The sequence below is a fragment of the Alexandromys fortis genome, unplaced genomic scaffold (genome assembly GCF_014885135.2).
Source record: "Alexandromys fortis isolate MF-2015 unplaced genomic scaffold, M_Fortis_MF-2015_v1.1 scaffold_44, whole genome shotgun sequence".
NCBI classification, from domain to species: Eukaryota; Metazoa; Chordata; class Mammalia; order Rodentia; family Cricetidae; genus Alexandromys; species Alexandromys fortis.
Window position 1 is genome coordinate 2,587,939 of NW_026067921.1, and position 21,583 is coordinate 2,609,521.

The 21,583-nt window shown below is 49.8% G+C and overlaps 1 protein-coding gene across 1 annotated transcript; it reads left to right on the forward strand.

The window, feature by feature from the left end:
• Window positions 1-13,061: 13,061 nt before the first annotated feature.
• Cck (cholecystokinin) lies at window positions 13,062-17,550 on the forward strand. The gene is made up of 2 exons (XM_050141718.1): window positions 13,062-13,278; window positions 17,417-17,550. The coding sequence occupies exons 1-2, from the start codon at window positions 13,062-13,064 to the stop codon at window positions 17,548-17,550; spliced, it is 351 nt and encodes a 116-aa protein (XP_049997675.1).
• The last annotated feature ends 4,033 nt before the right edge of the window (window positions 17,551-21,583 follow it).

Genomic DNA, 21,583 nt, shown 5'->3' on the forward strand with positions numbered 1-21,583 from the left:
AAAAAAAAAAAAAAAAAAAAAAAAAAAAAAAAAAAAAAAAAAAAAAAAAAAAAAAAAAAAAAAAAGACAGAAAGGGACGCAGGGATCCACAGCACAGCTCCTGCGCTGAGCTGGCTCCAGCGCTGAGCTGGCTCCAGCGCATCTGCTTTGAAAAATGCAAGGCAGTGAGAAGATAGCCCAAGGGGGACTGGGGCTGTTGTGGGACGCCGTGGTCCAAGCTCCCAGCCGTCACCTTCATCAGAGCCCAAGGGGGACTGGGGCTGTTGTGGGACGCCGTGGTCCAAGCTCCCAGCCGTCACCTTCATTAAGAGCAAGCATGACTCGTGGCAAGAGACGGTTGGCTGCTGTGGTTGCCCCACAGAAGAACAGGGTGCAGAGTGTCCCTTGGACCCTCACCTGTAATTCCAGCCACTGCCTCCTGCACTCCCAGCGTGTTGTATGTAATCCTGCCCTAATGGTGAATGGTCTTACGGGTTTGAGGAGGTTCGGAGTATGGTAGCGTGTGGAAGGTTAGCTGGAGGGGGGACTCCATTTGTTAAGGAAGTCATTGTCCATGCTGGGCGGGACTATTCAGTGGTGCGGCTGCTTTGGGGTCACCCAAACTCCTGCAATTAACCCTCTACCCATTGGTGTGTGTGCGAATGGGGGGACAACTCCAGGGATCTTTCTTTAACTACCCTCTACCTTTCCTTTGAGATGAGGCTCTTTCTCTTAGGCCTGGGTCTTCTCTGTGTAGGCTGCCTGCTCTGGGAATCTACCTGCCGCTGCCTCCCCAGTACTGAGATTGTAAGTGTTGCCGCCACAGCAAACATACATAGATAGATAGTAGATATAGAGAGATAAATATATACATATTTACATAGATACTTGATAGATAGTTACATATATACATACATGCATATATACATGCATAGATAGTAGAAATAGAAAGAAAGATAGATAGGTAGGTAGAGAGATAGAAAGATAGATAGATAGATAGATAGATAGATAGATAGATAATAGATACATACATATATAATACTTAGATAGGTACATGATAGATACACACACATACATATATATACATGCATAGATAGTAGAGATAGATACATACATATATACATACTTACATAGATACAAGATAGATACACATACATACATATATACATACACACGTATATACATGCATAGATAGGATAGATAGATAGATAGATAGATAGATAGATAGATAGATAGTTTGATCAGTTTGTTCCTCTAAAGAGCCCTGACTAACTCAAGCCCCATCTGAAAGGATACCAGAGTGAATGACCAAGACCAAGGCAATCATGGGTCAGCCAGTCTCAGCAACTGTGACAGGTCATAAACTGGAGCACATGTCCTTGCTTCAAAATGCTAAAATGTGATATTTTTACAATGATAAAAATCTGATAAATGTGTCACATCCATGCATGCACACATGTGCGCGCACACACACCCACACTCCTATGCCATAAAATTGTTTCCAGAGGAAACGGTTTCCTTACAAAAGGCCTTGTAATTGCTGTCACCACCCTGACGACTTCAAGCACACTTCACAGGGGCATCACCATCGGTCTGCTACTTGACCTAGTTTTGCAAACTGTGCTGTCCCCAAAGCACGCTTTTCATAAATGGAAGTAATTAAAGTGTGGGCATCCTGAAGGACTCCCCTCCACTCAGCTCACACCCTGCTGGGGAGTCGAGAGCATCCTGGACCTGTGTCCTTTCCGTCAGGGATGATGCGGCAAGGTTCACGGGCTCAGATTATGTCTGCTGGAAGTGTCTGCACTGCCAGGAAGAAGGGAGAAGATACCATTCTGAGCTCTCTTAAAACGAAGACCAGGGCAATTCCAGGACCCCAGGCTGGGTCCTGTGGGAGCCACACTGTCCATGATGTCGTATCTCCTGACTCAGCCCTGAAAACATACTGCTGAAGAAGCCTGCTTGTTGGTTCCCAGCTGATCAGCCCCGAAATAATCACACAGAAACTGTATTATTTAAATCACTGCTTGGCACATTAGCCCTAGCTTCTTATTGACTAACTCTTACATATTAATTTAACCCATCTCCATTAATCTGTGTATCACCATGTGGCTGTGGCTTACCAGCTAAAGTTCCAGTGTCTGGCTCTGTCTGGGCTACATGGCTTCTCTCTAACTCCACCTCCTTTCTCCCAGCATTCCGTTTAGTTTTCCCTGCTTAGCTCTGTTCCCCTGTAGCTCTGCTATAGGCCCAAAGCAGTTCCTTTATTAACCAATGATATTCACAGCATACAGAGGGGAATCCCACATCAACGTACAGAAGTGATCCAGTCAGAGCTGAGGATGTTGGCTAGCACATCTGACGGCTTTAGAGACACCTTTCTGACCTTAACCTAGCACTCAGGCCCCAACGCTGAAATGAGAACAAAGGCCTAATCCATCAAAGACCTTGTCCATAGTTCCAGGATCCAGGAAAGCCCCTGCATGTATTAGCCTTGCCTTTTGGCTTCTGTAATTTGGCTTCTCGCTAACTGCTCTTATTAACTGGGGTGGTTAACCAGGATGTGGTTTTTGTGTCTAAAAGACGAAGGACCATAAGGCCCAGGGCTGCATGACTTGGGCAAGTTCCCCATGCAGTTGCTGGCCACCAATACACACTTTCCATTCGGCCATAAGAGTGTTGGCATGTTCTCTTACATGTTAAAATTGAGGCCAGCCTGGATTACATCGGATCCTGTCTAAAAACAAGCAAACAAGAAAAAGCAAATTAACCTGCTTTTCAGTTTAATTTTTCTAACATGCCACCAGCTGGGGACCAAGTGTTCAAACACATTAGCCTAGGAAGAACATTTCTCATTCAGAGTTCAAGACCAGCCTACAGAGTGGCCTCAGGTCAACCCCATGGAGGAAATGGGGGTGGGGTGGGAGATGGTACCTCAAGTCTCACCAGGCACTGGTGGAGGGCAGTTCTGGGGGTTGGGGAGAGGAATCAATTCTCCAAACTTGGAATTCCCTCTGTGAGCCACAGCAGGTTTCTCCAAACAAAGAGAGCACAGGCAGAGAGTCATGAGATCACGGAAGTTGGGCGGACCTGTAGGGGAGAGCTGTGCTAGGTCACCCATAGGCTCCAAGATCTCTAGAGTACTGAAATATGTCTGGGTGTGGAAGGCAGCTCCCCTGTGCACAGTGTGCTGAGGTTCTTTCCAAAGGCTGGCAGCAAATATTCATGAGTGGAGAAAGAAATGTAACCACATCTCTGAAGCCAGCAGCACCTTCTCTCAGGATCCTTTGGGCCCATCTGCGTCCGCTCAAGGCAAGCAGACTGCCTGTAAATCCCAGGGCTCCAGCTGCAAACTCGCCTACTCCTGGCTCTGGATCTTCTCGGCTGTGGCGCAGCCCATGCGTCTCCTTTAGCAGCCTGGCTCCTCTTGCGGGGATAAGACGTGCCAAGGAGGAGCTGCGTTCTCACTTCTGCTCTTTGCCTCCGTAATTTCAAGTTAAAATTAGTATCTGATTATACAAAGGGTCGGCCACCAGAGCCTGAAGTAGCCAGAGACTGGGGAGCATTAGTGGACTTGAGGGGCTTTGTGTAGTGCCCCCCTCTTCGAATGGAGAACGAGTAATTGGGAACCCTGGGGTGTGTTTGTAAACCTGAGAACTTCCCAAGACCTTCTGAGCTTGTCTCCTTCCCCTGAGCGTTGTTTTGACATCAGATTTTGTTCAGATGACCGAACTTGGGAAAGTGGCTAAAATGCAAATTCTCTCATCCCCAAGACCCACCGTTTCTTGTCGATAACAGAGTTCTCACCTCATGAGTGACCATGACTTAGGAACATGGATTCAGGTTGACCCAATTCTCTCAGAACATTCATATTCTTGGGGTCCATTATATCAAAGTTTAATAGCCAAAGAGGGGCCTGTGTCTCCCTTTAGAGTATCATCATTCCCGCCAACACCCATCCCCACTAGGTCTTCAGTAAAGCTCCCTAGAATCCTGTCTCCAACTCTCAGTCTTAGGGTATGTTTGGCAAACTAAGGCAGGGACCAAAACCATAAAAACAAGATTCTTGATCAAAGACCGAGTTTCTTTTTTTCCTTTTGACTCCAAGCTCTAAGCCCTTACATAAGAAACACAATCTGGCAGAGAAAAAAACATTCTCTCACTCCTCTGCAAGTCCTTGGCAGCCCTGGGCATGGCAGCCAAGAGCGCCTCATCCATCTGGAGCCAGGATGCTTCCGCCATCCCCACCAGCTGGTGAACCCTTCCTCCACTGTTGGCGCTGCCGCCATGAGAGGGAAGTACTGCAGACATGCGCACATCCCTCTCTGGTTGCCGGCCTCTAGCAGCGTGTGGTGCTCCATGCATCCTTCCTACCCTAAAGAGCAGCCTGGGTTGCTAGGTATAGGATTAGGGTCTAATCAGGCCACGCCCACCTGCCGTGGTCTTTCTCTGGTACTGTAAAAATCAACGGCAAAACCCCTACCGGCGAGACTCAGACGCCCTAACAGATTCCCCAGGTGCCCAGGTTCTAGGAGAATGGAAGACACACTTACTTGATTTTCACTTCCTTAAGGAAGTATATAGACTCCAGGACATCTGAGTGGTGTCTTAGTTGCTGTTCTATGGCTGTGAACAGACACCCAGCCCAAGGCAACTCTTATAAAAGAGAGCAGTTAATTGGGGGCTAGCTCACGTTCCAGTGGTTCAGCCCATTGTCGTCATGGCACGGAACACGGCAGCACCCAGGCGGGTGTTGGATCAATACCTAAGAGCTACATCATGATCCACAGACAGAGAAAGAGACTGAGCCTGGCATGGGTTTTGAAACCTCAAAGCCTACCCCTAGTGACACACTTCCTCCGGCAAGGCCACACCTCATAATCCTTGTTAATCTTTCGGATAGTGCCACTTCCTATGGTGACCAAGCATGCAATCATCTAAGACTATGGGGATCATTATTATTCAAACCAGCACAAATGGGGACATCTCTTCCTCAGTTCCCCACATCCTCAGAGCCAAGTATTTGTTCCCAGAATGGAGACAACCCCCACCACCTATGAGTAGAGACAGCCTGGCTCAAGCCGTCCTGGCCTCGAGCCCCCACCCCCCTACTTCCTTTAGTTACAGAAACCTATAATAAGAACCCTTATTCTGCACTGCGTCCCAAGCTCCCCTCAGAGCCCCTGCCCCGCTGCTGTCTGTCGGTGGCATTAATAACTCTTCTAATAAATGTCCTACCCACAAGGACATTCTGTCTGAGTGTCCCCTACAGTCCCAAACCTGGAGCTTTTTAGTTATGACAATCCAAACACAGGTTTACTTTACTGTGAAATTCCCACCGTCCGAACACTATGCCATGTGTGCGTATGCGCACACCAAGACAAGAAAACCTCAATTGTTGTTCCCTTAAGTTCCATCTGTCCTTGCTTTGTTTGTTTTTGTGGTTATGCTTTTCCCCACAAATTCCCCAAAACATCACCAGCCACACAGAAAGGTGTTGCCTGTCCTTGCCCCTCCTGCCACAGGCTGCCAGAATTCACACAGAAAGGGATAAAACGCCAGGTTAAATCCTGCCTGCCCCACCAGCCAGCTTTCCGTGACTCTGAGTGCTGGTTCTCAGGCACCAGCTTGGCTGGGCAAAGCATTAATGAGCAAGAAAGGGTACGAGGGTGTTTCGGCAATGTCTGTCAGCATTGAAAACGTATATTCCCTTTAACTCAGCAACCCCACACCTAAGGTTTCATCCCAACAGTAAGCTCGTGCATGTGGGGACTGGGTCAGCATGTGGCTTCCAATTTACACCGCATGTTGTACAAATCCAGCCAGTGAGACAGACAAATGGCTCCCCTGGTGCACACCGACCGACTGGTCATCAAACAAACACCCAGAACAAGCCTTCCCCTGGGCGACCACTGTTCCAGTTCTGATCTGTTGCTGTGATAACATAGCCTAACAAGTGACTTGAGGTGGTGTGGAAGAATGGTCTATATTCTGTCAATTATATTTTAAATAAATGCTGGTTGGCCAGTAGCCAGGCAAGAAGTATAGGCAGGACAACCAGATAGGAAGTAGAGGTGGGTCAATGAGAACAGGAGAACTCTGGGAAGAAGGAAGCCCATTCCTCGGCAGTGCGACCGAGACACAGAAGAAGCAAGATGTTACTGCCTCACTGAAAAAGGTACTGAGCCACATGGCTAGCATAGACAAGAATAATGGGCTAATATAAGTTATAAGAGTTAATAAGAAGCCTGAGCTAATGAACCAATCAGTTTATGATTAATGTAGAACTCTGTGTGATTTCTTTGGGACTTAACGACTGCGGGAACTGGGCAGGACAGAAACCCCAAAAACATTAGGGGAAAGGGGTTTATTTGGCTTGCAGCTCTGTGCCATGGTCCATTATGGAAGAAAAGTCAAGGCAGGAGCTTGAAGCCGGTCACGGCTCCTCCACGGTCAAGAGCAGCCATGTGTGCCAGCATCTTTGCTGCTTGTGCTCAGCTGAACGTGATAGATCGGGTGTGGTGCAAAGTTCTATTAACAACTATTTTTTGAGCATCTTTTATACATTAAACACTATGGTGGGGCATTAATCTAATAAATGCTGAGTTCATGGTGACAGGGTGGTAAGGCTGTTCTGTCCCCGTCCCGTGGATGCCCCTTTGTCCCTATCTCATGGATGTCCCTCTGTCCCTGTCTTGTGGATGCCCCTCTGTCCCCATACTGTGGATGCCCCTTTGTCCCTATCTCGGGGATGCCCCTCTGTCCCTGTCTTGTGGATATCCCTCTGTCCCTGTCTCATGGATGTCCTTCTGTCCCTGTCCCATGGATATCCCTCTGTCCCCGTCCCATGGATGCCCCTCTGTCCCCGTCCCGTGGATGCCCCTCTGTCCCCGTCCCGTGGATGCCCCTCTGTCCCCGTCCCGTGGATGCCCCTCTATTCCCGTCCCGTGGATGCCCCTCTGTCCCCGTCCCGTGGATGCCCCTCTGTCCCTGTCTCGGAGATGCCCCTCTGTCCCTGTCCCTCTGACCTCAGCATGGCAGTGCCTGTGCCCAGCTCCCAGTTGTCCGCAGCCACCGCTCCTTCAGAAGAACTGGAGATCCTCTGCATACCCAGCTGGATCATGGATACACCAGGAACAGAGGGGGCAGGCTGAAGATGATGTATACCCCACTCTCTCCTTCCCTCAAGGACGTAAGCAAATAAGTGTCTTCCTTTCCAGGGCCCCAGCACAGTAGCCACCACTAACCCCTCTGTGTCACATCACACCTGTGGATATAAACCACAATTCTCACCTCAAGGGAATAAGCGGTAGTTTATTCTGGAGAAAAGATGAGTAACCATGACCTTGGTATTGGCACTGCAGATTCAGATCATAGAAGCAAAATAAAAATAAAAAATAAAAACATAAATCACTTCAAGCGCACTGGTGGGAGCATCAGGAGACAGCTTCCAGCGAAGCTGAGGTTTCTGCACAGGCCTCAGATGCGGCCTGATGAATTCTTGGCCTTTTGGTTGGTAGCAGCTAAGAGTCTGTTAACACAGTCCAAATGTTTCTTTCTCCTGGTCACAAGAACATCAGGTCAGCTGCATAGGGGACGAAGAAACGGCCGTGACGAGGGCTCTGAATGAAGGCCCAAGGAAAGTAGTAATGGGGCTCTGTACCCGAGACCCGGTACATTGGTGGAATGTACCGCTCACCCAGAGCGTGTTCACAGGCTCCTCCTGGTGTTTACCCCATTCCTTGTTCCTGGAGTGGATTGGATCCTTTTCAAGGTCTTCCCCAGATTAGGATTCCTCAATTCCGCCGTCCTCACAGAAACCCCAGGGAAACGCTAGAATAGTTTCTTTTGCTATTTTATTTGTTCCTTTGTTTGATTGCTTGATTGTTTTGAGGCAGGGTCTCAAATAGCCCAGAATAGGCACAGACTGGCCACATAGCCAAGGATGACCTTGAACTCCTGATCCTTCTGCCTCCACCTCCCAAATGTTGGGTTTATTGGTGTACGTCGGCTCACCTGGCATGAAAAGATAGAATATTTACTAATCAGTGTGAGTTTTCTCTCTGTCCGGAACTATCCTTGCTGTTTTGAAATTCCCTCTCCACTGGGGTACTCACAGTGGTCACTTTGAAAGTAATTAGGTCATAGGCGTCGGTTTGATTTGGTCTGATTTGGATTTGGATTAGTTTGTCAGGGGAGAGGCTTATCGAGTCAGAAAAACTTTATGGAACCCTTCCACGTCACTGCCAGACCCGAGAACCCTTATCTCAATCCATCCCTGACCTGATAACATTTTTCTCAGATTATCCACCTCAATCTTGGCTCCAGAGTTGCTCCCAACATCAGACTCATTCAAAGTCATCAGGTGTGCGTGTCACTTGTGTGTACGTGTTTGTATGTGTGAACCTGTGTGTACAGATGTGCAGGCCAGAGGGTCACATGTGTATACAGATGTGCGGGCCAGATGTTCACACGTGTGTACAGATGTGCGGGCCAGAAAGTCACACCAGATGTCTCCTCCATTGTGTTCCACCTTGAATGGTAAACAACTCTCACTAAACCTATAACTCACCAGTTGGCTAGACTAGCTGATCACTGAGCTCCTGGGATCCTCCTGCCGACCTCCTTTGCCCTGGTATAAGTTCTTCCTTCCTTGGCTTCTAGTGGGGATTGAACTCAGGTCCCTGTGCTTCCAAGGCTGAGCCCACCCTCCAGACCCCAGAGGTGTTTATTTTCTTGGGTATCTGTTTTATCAGCTCTTGGTCACACTGCATCCCCAGGGACTGGTCATGGTTCCTAAATCGGGAGGTAAGGAGTCAACTAAATGTCTGAGTCTCAATCCACAGGCCAAGGAAAGCATAGGTAGAATTAGGCTGGAGTGGACAGCCCTCTGCCATCCTGCTTTAGATCAAATCCAGGTTTCTAGATGTACTTGGTTCCTTCAGGGATAAAGCTAATATCTCCAACCTGAGTGGCCTGTGGGGAAGATCAACCCACAGCGCTTAATCTGTTTCTTCTGGATTTCAGAGACCCCTAGAGCCACCACCAGGGACCTGACTCCCCTGCACCTGCATTCCCATGGTCTCCTCAGGAAGAGGGCTCCAGGGCTGGGTACATTTTCTATTCAGAAAGTGTTTCTAAACCTTTCTCCCGGAAGGGAGGGGTGAGGGCGGGGTTGGGCATGCTAGCTGGTGACCCCAGGTTACAGGATAGCAGTGACAGACCGGTGTGGAGCTTCTTAGGTCCCCAGTCCGAGTTCTGTTCTGTGAAATGGGGCGGAGGGACCCAGCAAACTTCGGGGTGCAGAAGATCACTGTGCTCTGCAGGGGCTGAGGGATCTCGGGGGATGTGAGCGCTACACTATCGGGCGCCTCCCTTTCCTCTTGATCGGTGAGAATCCTTATCCCAGCCAAGACCCTCATCACCAGCTGAGCCGCCTGTTACTCGAGGGACTTTCCTGGAAAGGGCGATCAGGAGCTCCCTGGAAAGGTGCAAACCAAGCCAGGATGGCTCAGCCAGCCAGAGCTTGGGGATGCCTAAGAAACTCTCTGGCGCCACTTGGCGACCAGGAGCAGCAGCCGATGTGGTCAGGTGGTTAAGGGTCCTGAAAAGAAACCAGAGCCTTTTCCCAGGGGCTCCTTCCGCGTGAAGTCAGGAGGTATACCCAAATTTTGCAATTGTATGAAAACAGACCCAGATTGAGTTATGAGAAACCGAGAGTCCGAATCCCCTCTCTCACGCGTGGGAGCCCACTCAGGCCCGAAGGTGGTCCCAGAAAACACACCAGAATTATGCTTGCTGACCCCCAAGCCTGTGTAGGTCCCCCAGTTTCCTTGAAGGAGCACTTGACTCCCAAAGCTGAACATGGTCACTTTCTCCATTCCAGATAAACTGTTTCCCACTCAGGAGGGAGCGGCCTGCCCGAAGAGACTGGGAAAGTGCTGGACAGGTGGGAAGGAAGCTCTTTAGATAACGAGGAGATCCCCTACGAGGTACCCAGTCTGGGAGGGGCTATCCGAGCCGCTTCCCTTCTCTCCGGGCCACTTCCATAGGTGGTCGCTCCAGGGGCCGTCTCCTGAGCACGTGTCCTGCTGGACTGCGTCAGCACTGGGTAAACAGATGACTGGCTGCGCGCCCGGGCGGGGCTATTTAAGAGGCAGCCGCCCTCCCTCCTGCCCTGAACTTGGCTGGACCACAGCCTGCTCTGCTGGAAGCCGCCAAGCCAGCTGATTCCCCTGCAAAGGTAAGTCGGCATCTCTGCTGGCAGATGCAAGAATCAGGCGTGTGAAGAATATTGGCTCGTAGCTTTGCACCCTTGAGTATCGTCTTTCTGTTTTCTGTGTCTTCCCTCCTTTGACAGCTGGGAAGATTTCGTGAAGTCAGAAATAACGGGGCTGGATTCTAAAATGCGTCTGGGTGGGTACGCTCTGAGGAGACTTGTTCCTCTGTGCGGTCTCTTTTCATGACAAGGCTGGGATAGCCGTTTCTTGGGGTTCCCATGATGTTCGGATCACTTTGCAATCATTTAAAAGAAAATACCAAGAGGCTTTAAGACATACCCATTTTCTAAAAGCTGCAGAAAAAAAATTAAGGCTTTGGGAATAGAAATACATCGTTATGATGCAGGTCCCATTAGCTCAGTTCTCAAATGCGGGGCTTTTTAAACTCAGGACTGGGCGCAGATTTCTGGCTTTTGTTTTGCATAGTGACTTTTTGTTCGCTCTGGTATAAACGCCTAGGAACCTCTGTAAAAACAGCTTATATTTATGCGCCGGTACTTTAAACGGTGCCTCCCATTCTTGTCCCGTTCATTTCTGTAGCGACAGCTTTTAATCTCCTGCATTTCTCTCCAGGAGTATCCACCCCCGCCTCTCTCTCTCTCTCTCTCTCTCTCTCTCTCTCTCTCTCTCTCTCTCTCTCTCTCTCTCTCTGCTTTTCTCCCGTTTCCCCTCTATAACCCACTAAATAAATATCCAACCTCACTCTGCATGGTGTGCCTATCCATGTCTCTGTTTCTATCCCACCGTGTGGCTCCCTGCCCAAGATCAGCCGCCTTTGGAGACCTGCAGCATGGTCTCGTGGCATGCCCATCCATCTCTCCTTGTGGGACTTGCTGGCCCATCAAGGTCTCTTATCCACCACACAGCTCCCTGCCTGGGACTTGTCATCTACTGCAGTCACTCGGGGAACTGTGCCATCGCTGCCTGGGACTGGCTGCTCTTGGGACCCGGCTGCCTTTGTGGCCTGGTGTGTTCATGCTGCCTGCTGCCTGCCACCACTTCAGGGACCTGTGACATGGCCTCGGGACACACTGCCTGCTGTAGCCACTCAGGAATCTGCAGCATTTTACTTTTACCATAATAGCTATTCAGGTATGCAATCAGCAAGAGCATTTATTATCTTGAGAGTAGAAGTACCAGCATCCCAGGGTCACACATCCAACACAAAGGCAAAGATGGTGAATGGTGACCCACAAGAAAAGCTTTCAGGCTCTTTGATACAACTAAAGGAATTCTAAAAGCAGTGTGATCATTCTATCTAGGATTGGCTTACACAAGTGGCAATCATATTAGTATGTTTCTAATTGCTTAGGGATAGCAGGGGTGTGCTAAGGCTAAAGCTTTTACATTCTCGGGCAAGTCTGGACAAGTTCTAGGCTTTGTCCTTAGGTGGTTATGGCCTCGAGGAGATATGTATGTGTGTGTGTGTGTGTGTGTGTGTGTGTGTGTGTGGTGGGGGGCCCAGGCCTAGTAGGTGCAGTTCTTCCCATTCTCACTGGTCAGGCATTTGGCAATTGGTCGCCCTTTGTTTGTCTCTTCCTCAGAAGCTGTCTTATTTAGTTTCATGAGGAAGGGACTGAGGCCTAGTTTTAACTGAGTTACTAGGGGCCTATCATGGTGTTTGCCTGGCCCTCTCGCTCTCCATCACCTGTTATCTTCTCTGCTCTTGTTCCTGTGATAGATGGCTACAGCAAATCTGGTCATGCTGGAAGGAAATGAACTTCCGGCCTAGACTGTGCCCCCTCCCCTAAAAAAAAAAGGTACATCAGGGGACTATAGCCCTTGAAAACAAATGCACACACATACACATGTATGCATCCCTGAGTCCTTTAGAAAGAATGAATCCTTCCTTGCAGGACACTGTTTTGTCTCTTAAGTTTGCCCAGCATACTCTTAGTCTTCCTTGCAGGTCATTGCTGCCTGGAGAGTTCACAGTTTAACATATATAAGAATATTTAAATCTTTTTGTCCCCCAGAGAAATTTGTTGCAGTTTTTGCATGCCTGGGGGCTGCCTGTGGCCTTTATAGATACACTCCACCTTTCCCCCTCCTTTCTTCTACCTTCTGCTTTGACCAACCCTGAGTGGGGGGACATTGTCTTGATGACCCGTCTTGCACACTGGTTTCCCTTTGCCTTCTCAACTAGGCTCAGAAAGAACCTTCCCTGGCTTATCTCCCTCCTTGTGTTCAGAAAGTTGCCTCCCTCCCTTGTGCATCCCCCTTAGCCTTTCTTACAAACCCCTCAGATTTTGCAAAATGCCAACAGCATGAAATCTGCAATTGCTTTTTCCTCTCTTTACTCTTTTTTTTAAAATTATTTATTTATTTATTAAAGATTTCTATCTCTTCCCCACCGCTACCTCCCTTTTAACCTCCCTCCTCTCCATCCCCCCCCCCCNTCTCTCTCTCTCTCTCTCTCTCTCTCTCTCTCACACACACACACACACACACACACACACACACACTTTCGCTCTGTGCTTTTCTGGTTAGAAGAGAGATGAGCTAAAAGGCTCTAACTTGAGGAAAGCAGGAGGTACTGCTCCTGAACCGGGCAGAAAATCGGGTCTCTGCGGGATTCCTGGGCCCTGGGTGTAGATAACACAAAAGCCTGCAGAAGTGTCCCCAGGCGCGCGGTGGCCAGGGCGCAGCTAGAGACTGCGCTTGGCTAGCTCTAGGGCATGAGCCAGTTTGGCGCAGCTGCAGCCCCCACCTGGGCGGACTTCGGTGTGCGTACGGGACTTCGTTTGAAGCCCGCCGAGGTCAGCCTTTGGTTCACGCTCCTTGCCTCCGCTCCCCACAGCCATGAAGAGCGGCGTGTGTCTGTGCGTGCTGATGGCAGTCCTGGTCGCAGGCGCCCTGACGCAGCCAGTGGCCCCGGCAGAAGCCGTGGACTCCGCGGTGCAGCGGGCGGAGGAGGCTCCCCGAAGGCAGCTAAGGGCCGCCGTGCTCAGGACCGACGGCGAACCCCGAGCGCGCCTGGGCGCACTGATAGCGCGATACATCCAGCAGGCCCGCAAAGGTAAGGATATCCGCTCTCCTCACACTGCAGCTGCCGCTCCTGGCTTCCAATTCTAATTCTGATCCCCCAAAACACCTGCCGGGGACACACCAGCAAGATTTTCAGTTCCTTCCCTGAGGTACTCTGCACCGCACTGTTCTGTTGGCAGGTGGTGTTTGCAGCCCCCAAGAGAGAAGATGGGTGGAGGGCTTTGTCATCTCCGCTGTATCTGCAACAGGATTGGGGACCACCCACACACTGACCATTGAAACCCCTCTGGCAGGAAGCGGGTCGGTGCTGAGAAAGCCTGAGATCTGAGAAAAGAGTTGTCATTGTGTACATCTTCCCCCCAGTACGCAGCAGGAGGAAAGGGTCAAAGGACCAGGAGCAGTCAGAGGTCCTTTGGCTGTCCAGTCAGGACGGCCACACAGGGAAAGCTTTATCTTATATTTCTGTAGCTGTCAGAAAGGTGGTCTCGATGCTAACCACCGCAGGGCTTCTCCACGTTGGAAGACTTTCCCCATAAACCCCCTGGGCGATTGAGCAGCTAGCCAGTTGAGGGTTCCTTTCCTGTAGCTGTCTCTCTCATCTTCAGAGAGGCAATGGGGACTGAGTGGCCCAGATCCCCTCCCAACCCAGGAGTTATGGCTGGCACCAAGACAGCCTTCATCTCTGACTTGACCCGCAGGCAGGAAGGTGAATGGTCACCTCTGGCTGCGGTGTATCAAACTGGACCAGTAGAGCTGGGTTCGGGAGGTGGGCACTCTTTCTGTAGAGCTCACTTGCCCAATTTGTCCTGTCCGCATTTGAACAGCCCAGAGCACTGGGCTTGACAGGAAACTAGGGGGCCTGTTGAGTCTCCTAGAGAGACTCGGGGACTTCAGGAGCATCAAGAGATTTCTTACTTTTCTTCCTGTGTGGGAGCTCACCTCACAGCCATATCTAGGCTGTTTTCCTGGTAATGCATATTATCCGTAAAGATTCCAATCCCAGCACTCAGGGATGCAGAGGCAGGCAGATCTCTGTTAGCTCAGAGCCAGACAGGTCTACAGAATGAGTTCCAGGACAACCAGAGATACACAGAGAAACTCTGTCTCAAAAAAAAAAAAAAAAGGAAAGAAAGAAAGAAAGAAAGAAAGAAAGAAAGAAAGAAAGAAAGAAAGAAAGAGAAAAGAAAGAAAAACGAAAAAAATCTAGACAAGATACTTTTTGAGCGGTTGGGGTTTGGTTTTAGCTGGTAGACTGGCCTAGAATGCACACAATCCTGAGACCAACTCTGGTGCAACATGGCGCTGGATGTGGCGGTGCACACCTGTGATCTTAGCACTCAGGAGGTGGGCAGATCTGTTCAAGGCTAGCCTCTGCTATGCAGCAAGTTTGAGGCTAGTCCCGGCTACATGAGATCTTGTATTTAAAAAACACTAAAATATAAAATGAAACAAAGCTTATCCTTTTTGTCCACCTGGCCCTCAGGGGTCTTTGAGCAAGCCTATTTCTGGGGAGGCAGGCGAGGGAGGCATTAGTGGTCCAGGAAGAATTGTGTTCCAGTAGAAAGCGGGGCAGCATCAACAGCATTAGCATCAGATGCTATCTCCTTAAAACCGTTCTGCACAGCGAGCATCTCACTCATTTTTCTTTTATGGAAGCCCACGCTAAAGTAAGCAAGTAACGTCTGAGCACATGTTGGCTTGTCTAGGAGGCAGCAGAGTGAATCTATACCCATTTGACTTCCGTTGAGGTCTGGAGGACGTTGGGCTTCCCTGCTCACCTGTCTACTCTGGGTGTAAGAGTTCGAGAGAGCCAGATCCCTTTGTCTCAGCCCATGACTTGATTCTAAGTCCCTTCACGGAGTAGTGCTGGGGACAGATGGGGCGTGATAACACCAAGTCTGATGACAGATCTGTGTGGGATGCGAGAGCCAAGGCCAGTTCCAAACACAGCTCCCACGACCGGCTAAATGCCCAGCCACTGACCAGACAGCTGGCTTGATAGAATCATGGGTTGTGCCCAGCCCTCACAGTGGACACTAATCCCTGAGCCGGCCAGAGAATGGGCTGTATTTTCATGTGACGGTACAAGAAACCGGGCTGCATATATTGCGATGTTTGTTTTACCTTAGAGAATCTGGGTACTGAAGCAGCCAGGTCTGTTCTGCACAAGCTAGGGCTGTCTACCCAAAGAACGCAGGGTGTGGGCTCTCAGTTCCCAACCCAGGAAGACATGGGGTCAGAGAGAAGAAACATGGGCAGCTATTCGTCGTGATGATTTCTGTTTTAAGTTTAGCTGGTTAAATTCGTTCTGCAGTAAGGGTAACTGCCTCTGTGGTGCCATTTAAGAAACGTTTTACTAATGTGTATTAATTATGCCTTAGTGGTGAGTTTCATAATGACATCTAAGGCATCCATAACACATTCAGATCACACTCACCCCCTGCCCTCACTCCTTCTCCCCCCTCCCCCTCCTAATCCTCTTCCCAACCAACCCCTCTTCTACCAAGGGGTCTCATTAGCATTGCTTACTGGAGCATGGGCTAAGTAATCCTCCTTCTGGCTGTGCTAGCCTGGGGCAGGAGCCGGCAGGGAAGCCGCCTGCAAACCCCAAAAGGTGGGAACACTGTAGTCCCAGAGCAGTGGGGTCCCCAGGGGCCTCTCTTTACCCTATCAGCCTCACAGAAGGAGCTACCCTGATTCCAAGTCCAGGAGGCCACTGTCCACCATTTGTGGGCTGGGACCATGTCATCTGCCCGCAGAGGAAGGATCTCACGTCACCGCACCCCCTTCCTGCCCAGATCACACAGTTACCACAGGCTGGACCCTGCTGCATGTTACAGTGCCGTGTTTTGGTCCAAATGGCTGGTTTAAATTTCACTTTTTCTGACTTTTCATTCAGTATCTATGAATGCTACCAAGATGCCAGTATTTTAATATGACAGGGGTGTATTTTTCTGGTTATTATTATATTTAAAAGACTGGAGCTTTCATGTGAATAATTTGGAAGCATGTTCATGTAGAAAGAGAACTTGATTTCTTTTTTTAGCATTTATTTATGAAGGGGCATAGGAGGCCTGTAGAATTCAGAGGACAGCGATGCTCTCGTCTTCCACTGTGTGGATCCAGGGGCTCAAACTCACAATGCCAAGCTTGGCAAAAACCATACTTAGCCACCGAGCCGTCTGACTTGTCCTTGTTCAAAAAAAACCTTATTTACTTACGTGTGTGTGTGTATTATGTGCATGTGTGCATTATGTGTGTTTATGTATTGTGTGTGTATTGTGTGTGTGTACAGTGGGAATCAGAAGACAACCTCAGGTGCTGGTTCGTGCTTACCTTCTACCTAGTTTTAGGCGGGGTCCTTTTTGTGGTTTGTACTGCACTTCATACTCCAAGCTGCCTGGCCCATGAGCGTCTGGGAGACTCTCCTGTCTCTGCCTCCCATCTCAGGACATGCCTTAGTATGTCCATTGTGGATTCCAGGAATCTGAACTTGGGTTGTCAGGCTTATACAGCAAGCAGTTTACCTGCTAGGCCATTTATCTCCCTGGTTCCTTGATTTCATTTCTAAAAATGTAATCCTTGCATCACAGTGCTGTAGTCCCAGAAAGCTCCCCGATGAGCTAAGCATGCTCGGACGTTAAGTCATTGCATTTAGAAGTAGTGCATTCTGGGAGGATCTTCCCATGGCTTCTGAAGAGCATCAGGTGCACTACAGAACCCTGGACAGCTCCTAGGCTGAACAAGGCAGGGAGAAGGGTTCTTCCTCCTCTGTTTGCTCCTTAGAGATTTAGTGTTCTAAGACCCGGTGGGATGACTCTGACTGTCAGTGCTCACTGCACAACAGAAAGACCCCCAAGAACCCATATGGAAGAACTAGGTGTGCACTGTACCCACAATCCCAGTGTTGGGGATGCAGACACAGGGGGATCCCTGAGGCTTGCTGGTTCCTCAGTGAGCTCCAGGTGCAGTAGAGGCTCCGTCTCAATGAGAGGGGGAAGAGATTGAGGAAGACACAGGTGTCCATATGCATGTGTGTATGTGTATGTACAAGCACACACACACACACACACACACACACACACACACACACACACTGGCTTTCCCCATTGCTTTAGCCACACTTTCATATCCACAGCTCTTATCTTCTTCCTCTTTTCTACCCGCAGCTCCTTCTGGCCGCATGTCTGTTCTTAAGTCGCTGCAGAACCTGGACCCCAGCCACAGGATAAGTGACCGGGACTACACGGGTTGGATGGATTTTGGCCGGCGCAGCGCCGAGGACTATGAATACCCGTCCTAGTGGGCCAGCTGCTCAGTCCTGCTCGGAGGAGCTGGAACGAGAAAACAGTCCCGCACACAACCCCTTGCCTCTGCTGTTCGACACTTTGAGTATCTATTTATTAAGTTCCCAATGTGAAATCTATTAAGAGTGTGCAATACGGCCACACGCCTCAGCCCCTCCGGCGGTTGGAAGGCAGTGTTTCCTCCAGTGACTCCCAGATCTAATGTTGCTATGCTAATAAAGAGTTTTCCTTCTGCCACTCATTCGTTGTGTCCGGCGAGGGTCTGCAGGATGGACAGGAGGGGAGACTGGTAAAGAGTGTCCACAGGCGAATCCTTGCAGTGGATGGTCCCAGAGGGGCTCGGGACCTGAGTGCGGGGTATGGAGCTGTCCTCCGCACTGATGCAAGGTGACTGTGGAAGGGCTCTTGGACTCAGCCCTAGGGCCTAGCCCTGGCTACACCCATCCCCAATCCCTTCTTCCAAGCTACCCCACCCCAAGATTTCTTTAGGGTCCTCTCAACCTTTAATAAGTTACAGGGCAGCGATGGCCACAGCTTGTCCTCTGCAGACAAGGAGATGAGCCCTGCAAGGTGGAAGTGGCTGACCCTAGTGCCCCAGGAAGTGAGTCCCAGACTTGAAGGCTGATGTACCTTGATGAGGAGGACTCCATTACCCAATACTCCCTCAAACTATGGAGTGTAGAGAATCATGGGAAACCATGTGTTTCAACCCGGAAAATCCGGGCTCCAGTGCAAGCATACTCCCAGGTGCTGCTGGTGCTGCTGGCCCCAGCCATTCCTGGACATTCACTGACAGAGCACAGAGTCCATGTCTTCATCCTGGGGAATCTGTTTCTGGTCTGCCCCAGGTAGAGGGGTCACCGACTGACCAAAGAAATGGCTCCATCAACATCTAGCTTGGTGGGTCTATCGGGGTTGCTGATGGAGGCACCGGTGAGTCAGGCAGCTGCATCACCAAAAAGCACGCGCCAACATTAGGGGGCAGCTCATGAAAGCTGCATCCCTGCACAGCCTGTAGGTGACTCCACACAAGAGTCTCTTCTCCCCTTGAGGAGAGAGTATTTAACCTAGAGGAAGCAGTTACCCAGCTGGCGGTGACAGCTTTCCCTGGGCCCTGCCACAGTGCTGTCAATCAGAGGGCATGCTGGGGGCTGTCAATCAGAGGGCATGCTGGGGGGGCTGTCACAGTGCTGTCAATCAGAGGGCATGCTGGGGGCTGTCAATCAGAGGACATGCTGGGGGGGGCTGTCACAGTGCTGTCAATCAGAGGGCATGCTGGGGGGGCTGTCACAGTGCTGTCAATCAGAGGGCATGCTGGGGGATTCCTGTTATCCAGCACAAGAGCCGATCTGTTCATTCTCTGTGGGCATCAGAGACATCCAGAGGTGACCAAGGAATGGCCACCCACAATGCAGCTTCCCAGATCTCCTGACTGAGGCCCCCAGGACAGGGCGGCACAGAGGGATGGACATTGAAGGCCGCATCGTTCCATCTGTGCAGTATCTCAGCAGACCTACCCAGTCCACCACGGCCCACTGGGATACTCTGTTCCTTCAGTGGTAGAAAAGGGACTCTTAGAAAGCTCTTCTGGTGACCCCGGGAAGACACACTGGGAGCAATCTGAGCAGAAGTTAGAATTCAAAATAGAATTAAGACCCAACCAAATAACACGATACACTGTCACCTCCTAGGGTTCCCACCTCATTCAGTCCCAACAATTTGCTCTCCGAGACTGCCTCATTGATTAAGCCTCCAATTCCCACGCGCCCGTCTGTCTTCATTGGTAATGCGATTGAATTTGAAATCACTTGGAGACACACCTCTGGGGAATGTCTGCGAGGTCATTTTCAGAGATTAACTGAAGAGGGAGCACCATTAACTAAACACAGGGAGCATCATCCCATGGGCTGGGATCCCAAACTAAATCAAAGGAGAAAGCTACTTGAGCACCAGCGTCCACTTCTACTTCCTGATGCTCTCACCACCAACATCCGTTTCTCACCTTGACTGACTGCGTCCCTTTAAACCACGAGCCACAATAAATCCTCTCTCCCTGAAGTTGCTTTGGTCACAGAGAGCAGAATGGTAACTAACACACCATAATTCATTCAGAAATATGTGTACGTCTGTTTCTAGCGCACAACCAAGCATGGGGTGGGGTGGGAGGAGATCACACTCTGTGTGCAAATGTGTATGTTGTGGGGGTGGATGAAGGACTCGGAATTGAACACAAAGCCCACGATACCCAGTGAGTGGAGAACTGATCTGAATTGGTGTCTTTTGAATTGCCACGCATGTGAACATCAAGTTTTTAAAGATAAAGCCACACATGACTCTCAGAACTGTAAGACCAAGACACTACAAGATGTCGTTTAACTCACTCATTAACAGAGACCCTTGAGGAAGTGCTGTCATCTCAGAGGACAATGGATTTGTCAGGAGAACTACAGCCTGGGAAGGGACTCAAAAGTGGACTCACAAGGGACTCACTGTGTCAATAAGAACAGCAGAGCCAATGCTTGGAATAATCTGCCCCAGATCAGCAATCAGTTGATTTTAGGATATGTTCCCTGTGTTTTTATAGACACATCAGTAGGGCCCAAAGAACCAACAGAGATTATGGACTCAATGACAGGCGCCAAGCGCCAAACACAGGGGCGAGGCACCAAAGAGGGGCCTCATTCTATTGACTTTTTCTCTCAGTTCAAGGACCCAGTCCCTGGGTGGAGCGGCCATGGTGGTGGCAGCAGAAGGTGACCGAACATTGCACCCATAGACGGGAAGCAGAGAGAGATGAAGGCCGTTCTTCAGTTTGCTTACTACTTTCCGTTCAGTTCAGGGGCCCGGTCTGCCGGGTGATGTCACTCACAGTTAGGGTGAATCTTCTCTCCTCAGTTAAATATTTTCAAACCCACCCTCACAGACATAGCCAGAGTTGTCTCTTCTAAATGGTGGTTCTAAATCTCATCAAACTGATAAGACCAGACATAACATGTGCCAAAGGAAAGATTCTTAATCTCTCGCCTTCATTTCTCGGTACGTTCAATACCTTTTCCTGGTTCCTTCAAGTTATTGCTCATCCTGAAGGTAAATACAGCAGAAGCCAAGCAAAGAGAGAGCTGTAGCCTCACTAATTTCCCCTGGGCTCTAAGTTCTGCACATTTTTGTTATTGAATGTGAAAAAGATTTACTGCGTCTTTCTTCTGCCTGGGGCTACAGCATCTGCCCCAGATCCCCAACCACTTCCTGAGCCCACTGGACAGAGCCCCTCTCCCCAGCAGTATTGTGTCCACTCCACTCCTATCTTACCCACAGCTCCCCCTCGCCACACTCTAGCCTCCCTGCCCTCTTCATTATCGCTCCCCAACACGACCCTCAGTCCCACCTCAAACCCTTTGGCTCACCCCCTTTCCCGCCACACACACACACACACACACACACACACACACACACAGCATGGCAGGACCTTCCAGATCCTTCAGCCCTTCCTCAGCTCAGATCATCCTCTATATACAACTCCCCCCGCCCGTGCTTTCTTCTATTCTGCTTCCTTCCCCCTCAGAATTACGCTCTATATTAATTGATTGCTTGCTTCGTCTTGCCTACTAGGGTACCAGTCCCATAAGAGCAGGGATTTTTTTTTATCTGTTTTATTTAATTTCCATCCCTTATCATAGTCTGGTCTCACTAAATATTTGTATAATGGATTCGTCAGCAAAGAGAAGTTCTCAGGGTCCCATCCACTAAGGTTATGGATCGGCCTGAGAAGCAATTTTATCAGAAAAGTAAAACACACACAAGGACGTGATCAAGTCCTCCCAACCAAGCCCAGGAAGGTGGAAGGTAGGCTACTCGCACAGTTGATATCATGCATGAGGGACATGGAGAGGGTGACAGAGCACTCCAGAGTGCACGCTCTTCTTCCACTCCACAGTGCTCCCTCCCTTTCCATTCCAGAGTGCTCCCCTTCCACTCCAGAGCAACCCTCCCCTTCCACTCAAGAATGCTCGCTCCCCTTCCACTCCAGAG